General features: G+C 36.0%; 1 protein-coding gene across 1 annotated transcript; it reads left to right on the forward strand.

The window, feature by feature from the left end:
* Window positions 1–224: 224 nt before the first annotated feature.
* LOC113640624 (semaphorin-4E-like) lies at window positions 225–4,442 on the forward strand. The gene is made up of 9 exons (XM_047806757.1): window positions 225–279; window positions 936–1,108; window positions 1,582–1,754; window positions 1,843–1,849; window positions 2,093–2,312; window positions 2,408–2,523; window positions 2,959–3,128; window positions 3,628–3,680; window positions 3,839–4,442. Exons 1-9 carry the CDS (start codon window positions 225–227, stop codon window positions 4,312–4,314), a joined length of 1,443 nt encoding a protein of 480 aa, XP_047662713.1. The 3' UTR covers window positions 4,315–4,442.
* The last annotated feature ends 817 nt before the right edge of the window (window positions 4,443–5,259 follow it).

Consider the following 5,259-nt stretch of genomic DNA (forward strand, 5'->3'; position numbering starts at 1 on the left):
GTCTTGCGGAAGAACATTGTAACCGGCGCTACTTCTCTCCGTTTATGACTATGGACGAGTCACTCAGGTCCTGTGCTGAAGCACCCCTAAGAATGGGCTAGCCTCGCCCATGCTCCGCTTCATATTGTCATATTGTTCATATTGTCGCGCTGTAAAATGAGGCAGGGGGAGGCGGGGCCTTGTGTAATTTGCGGGGCCATACGCAACTTGCGTAGTGAGCGCATATGGCCGATCGACTCTGCGTCTACTACAGACATGATAACATATTTAAACTTGCACGTTTGTACAATAAAATCATCAACAGTTGTTTTCCATGTAGCTGCTGTTATAGACAATAAACAACACCAGGCACATTCAGTCCTGTAACAGCACTGTGCTATAAATGATAATAACTTTTAATAAATTCTGTTATGTTTAAAAAGTTCTCAAATATTTTGAAACTTTTCTGCATGAGGTGCACATGCCCTGTGTTGTTATGTGTTGCGGCTTGTACATTTGCAAACAAAAAACAAACTAATGGAAATGGCATTTAATGACATGATGTGTGATAAATTTGCGACTCCAATGGATAATCGGCGTTCGATGCTGTTTAGAGGAAGGATGTGGGTTTTGCTTCAGTTATTCTCAGTGATGCATCATATACAGATCTAAAATAAATGACAATTCCATCCATGACCTTTAAAATGAGGTTCTGATATTATTATATTATATTCCGTTCTTCTTTTGAACAACTGGTATATGATATAAAGTGTTTTATAAGTCTAAAACTTTTACTCTTTGTGTTGTAATGTTAAGACAGGAAACTGTGACTTTGTTCTCTATAATAATGTAGAGTGTGATCTATGCTGTTCTTAATGACTTATTATCTTAAAATGATCAATTTAATCATCGAGTCCAGTTTAATCACCCGACATGTTTCTCAATATTTCTACAAGGTAATAGTTTTGTTATTTCAGAGCCCAATTTCATTGGCATGAAGCATGTGACTGAGGGAGATGACAACCCAGAGGGGGATGATGACAAGATTTACCTTTTCTTTAATGAAAGAGCTGTGGAGTACGATGCCTACAGTAAGATGGAGGTGTCAAGGGTGGCCCGTGTTTGTAAGGTACTCTTCCTTATAAAAGGATGTTGCTGATAATACAGTACACCATTCTGCAGAGCCTAAATAATGGTTGTGTGGTCTTCACCAACTTCTTTGTTCAAACAAAGAACCTCAGGTGATGACAAAATAACGAGGTGGAACTTCTGCATCAGTACTTAACAAACCAAAGAATTGCAAAAGATTAGCTAATCCTCAAGATGTGAAACGATTATAAATCAAATATTATAATAATAATCACCCTGCTTTTGATGCTTTTATACATCAATAGAAAACTTTTTTCCTTCTTCTAGTTTTTTTTTCTTAAGTAATAAATGCTTAAAATGAAAGATATTATCTGCTTACAGAACAATACTTTTACAAAAATATTTGGTTGTATTTTATCATTTTAATTAGTAAATAACTAATAACTATTGTCACTTGCTATGATGTAATTTTCTGCAGCATTGTTCTCATACCCTCTGATCTCTCCTTGCTAGGGGGATGTGGGAGGACAGCGGACACTGCAGAAGAAGTGGACATCATTTCTAAAGACTCACCTGGACTGTCCTGTTCTTCAAACCAGACTACCACTTCTCATACAGGATGTGTTCCTCTTCTGGCCAGACACCTGGAAAACCTGTATGTTCTACGGTGTCTTCACTCCTCAGGGGTGAGTAATGTTCAGTTGAAAAATGCCAGCAGAATATGTTTAAATAACTGCAGTGAAGAAGACAATTTGTGATTTTGAATGTAATCAGGATTGTGGTTGAATATCAGACCAACAATACAGTCAAACTTTAAGGCAGAGGACTTAAGGTTTGACTGTGCCCTATTTTAATTAAGTCAGAATATAATAGACAGAATTATTATAATTTACTGAGTAATAATGTACATAGTGATGTGCATGGGGTATAACGTTTTAATTTGTATCTTTTGTCTCCAAAACCACCATCTATGCAGTAGTTAATTATTCATTTTGTGTTGCTCTCTCTATGTGTTTGTGTGTAGTGTATTAACAGTAAGACAAGGGAGAAAGGGTTTTCAACGTCTTTGGACCTCCCTGATGAAACCCTTCAGTTCATCCTATACAACCCACTGATGGATCAGGCAGTGAAGCCTTCTGAGCAGCCCCTACTGGTGAAGAAAGGACCTGTGTTTATTCGTATAGTGGTGGCCAGCACTACTGCCCTGGATGGGAGCAGCCATCAGGTCATGTTTATTGGCACAGGTACATAAATATTTAGTGTACAGTTTACATAATTTATACAGACTTATGCATGTATGTGTTACAGTGTTCAATCAACTGTACAATCTTTGTAACAGCAAGCGGTTCAGTGCTGAAAGCAGTCAACTATGACGGAAAGATGGTGATAATAGAGGAGATGCAGCTCTTTAAGCAGTCCGACCCAGTGAAGATATTGCGGCTCTCTGTCACCCTGGTAAGCCTCAGAGCACATTTTCATTTTTTCCTCCATGAAGCTACACCAAAAGATTATAGGTTTTTTTTTGTGTTATATTACACGAACTAATTGATTTATTAAGTGGACGAAATAGTTATCTATTTAGTCTGGGAGAATGATAAAATGCATTTTCATTGAGTTAATTGTTTTTATTCCTCCGATAATTTAACAAAATATTTTAGAAATAAACACATTTTAGGTAACATGTATTATAACCCCCCCCCCCCCCCCCCCCCCCCCCCCCATCATTCACACTAGTAGAAGTAAAATAAAATAATACTTAATGACTTTCTCATCATGGCTATCCCAGTACTCATCTGATTCATTTCATTATTTCTACTTGTGATTCAGTTTTAGTTTGATTCTGTTATAGCTTGCCAATCTTTTTAATAACTGCTGCACATATTGTTTCAGGGTCAGCTGTATGCAGGCTCAGAGGAAGCAATGGTGCAGATGCCTCTTAGTACATGTGACCATTACGCTTCCTGTATGGACTGTGTGCTGGCCAGAGACCCATACTGTGGCTGGGACCTCAGCGCTGAACGCTGCATTGCTATAAAAAACATTCATCCAGATACACACAGGTACTCAGCATATACTTCTCAGCTGCTGTAAATAGTGCTGTAAAGAAAAAAATCATGATGTGGTGTGCTGTTGTAGGACAAGCACAAAGGAAAAATAGGTGTGACGTGAACTGAAGTTTACCTTTTAGTAATTATTATTTAATTTTAATTATTAACTTTGACTTTTTTTTATTAAATAGCAACACATTAAATGTTTTTTCATCACAGTACTTTAGAGTATGTTTTACTCTTTATAGACCTATATTATCTGGAGCTAACAGTAGCCTTTTAAAATGAACACATTAATATAAACCTGATGTGCCTTCCAGCTAGATCTACTGTAAGTCTTTGTTATAAAAAATTCATTTAATCACCTTCTGACCAATCAGAAACAAGAATCAAACATCACTGTGGTCTAAAATATTGAATTGACTGCTCTAGAGACTATAGACTGTGCACATGTGGGAATGTTAGATATATTGAATTTCCAGTCATGTCCATTTATTTTTTTCTCCTGCAGTGAGGTGGTTCAGAGTCTGAGAGATGGAAATGCTGCACGTTGTCCTGCAGTCGGTATGCAAACAGGTGGCATTTTATGTTCACTGGTTCAGATAGTACAGTATTTACTGATATGTATCTTGTAAATATATGTGCAAAAATGGTTTAATATCATTGTGACTTGTCACTGAAAGTCAATAAGACTCTCAAGGACTGTTGTTTTTGTGTTACAGAAAGTACTACGATCATTCAAAACTTCTATCTTGGTAACGTGGTCAGGTTGCTGTGCCAGCCAGGATCAAACCTGGCCCGAGTGCAGTGGAGCTTAAACAATCACACAATTCAAAACTCCAACAAGTACCACAATCTTCACAACAACCTGTTGATCCTCAATGCCTCGGACAGTGACAACGGATTCTACACCTGCACCGCTGTAGAGTCCTCCAATGGTAAAGAGGATGTCATCCAAAATGCTACATATGAGCTGAGGCTGGGGAACTTCATGGAGCATCCTTCGGTTCAGCCACTGGCCCAGGACCAGCAGAAATCTCTCTTGGCCCTCAAAATCCTTGTCATTATACCAACACTGATATTATTAGCTCTAGTGGTATGGAATGTCTACAAAGGACATTTTGCCATCCTGAGATGCTTGGAGAAAGCTGAGGAAAGTCCACAGAGTGTGTCTGGATGTCAGGAGATACAGCTCTAATATTTCAAGAGAGTTCAACAGATACAACAATCAACAGAATAGCTGGATCCCCTGATACGACAGCATAATCGAGACAAATTGTTCTAGTGAATTTTATTTTTTATTTTGCAGACACCTCAATGACAAATCCAACATAATCCACACTGATAAAAATAACAAGTGAAATTCACAAAAAAATTTTTTTTTAAGTTTTTGCACTCAAATCTTTCAAATAAAATGTACACTTGTGATATTATGTAAAATTTATGAATTTATGAAGTTGAGCAAAATGAACAAAGTAAATAAGTTCACATAACATACTGATCTTATGTAATTAATTGATATAATTAAGTAAAATTGTATTATTTGTAACAGCAGTCTGTTAATATCACTTTGTTGATTCTGTCCAGTCTTTGCATAGACAAGTTTACATGGCTTGAATAAGCAAAAGATTTATAATCAAAATCATTTATAATCAAAAATGTCATTGCACTTTACTTCTGCTTGAGCTGTTTAAATTCTTATTCTTATTTTTAAGAATTGATCTTAAGCAAGATTCTCAAAATTTTTGTAATTTCTTACATTGAACCTCTTAATAAATACTCTTGATTGCACATTTACTGTCACAGGACTAATCTGTCATATTGTAACAGTGACTCATTTTATTTAACTTAAAATAATTAACAACGCTAAATAAAACAAGTAAAATTTTATTAATAAAGAATCCTGTCTTCTAAGTAAATTAAGCAAGTCCATGTCCAAGTGTTGTTGTTTTTTTTTAAATAGCTTAAGCTTAAATTAAAAAAAAGATTTTATTAACAAACTACTTATTTTGACATACTCTCTAACAAATTATTGGAAAATATTAAAACCATTACATGAAACCAGTAAAATGTAAATGGTAACAGAAACAGATGATGGTAATCTTAGTACGTGAACTAATGAACTAGTATCAGGATGTACTTA

Source organism: Tachysurus fulvidraco, chromosome 22, assembly GCF_022655615.1.
Source record: "Tachysurus fulvidraco isolate hzauxx_2018 chromosome 22, HZAU_PFXX_2.0, whole genome shotgun sequence".
In the NCBI taxonomy this organism is placed as follows: domain Eukaryota; kingdom Metazoa; phylum Chordata; class Actinopteri; order Siluriformes; family Bagridae; genus Tachysurus; species Tachysurus fulvidraco.

Coding starts and splice junctions, on each gene's coding strand:
- LOC113640624 (XM_047806757.1), top strand. CDS start 225: ATGGCCGATCGACTCTGCGTCTACTACAGACATGATAACATATTTAAA. Junction 280..935: donor TAACATATTTAAACTTGCAC/GTTTGTACAATA, acceptor TATTTCTACAAG/GTAATAGTTTTGTTATTTCA. Junction 2,313..2,407: donor GGTCATGTTTATTGGCACAG/GTACATAAATAT, acceptor TCTTTGTAACAG/CAAGCGGTTCAGTGCTGAAA.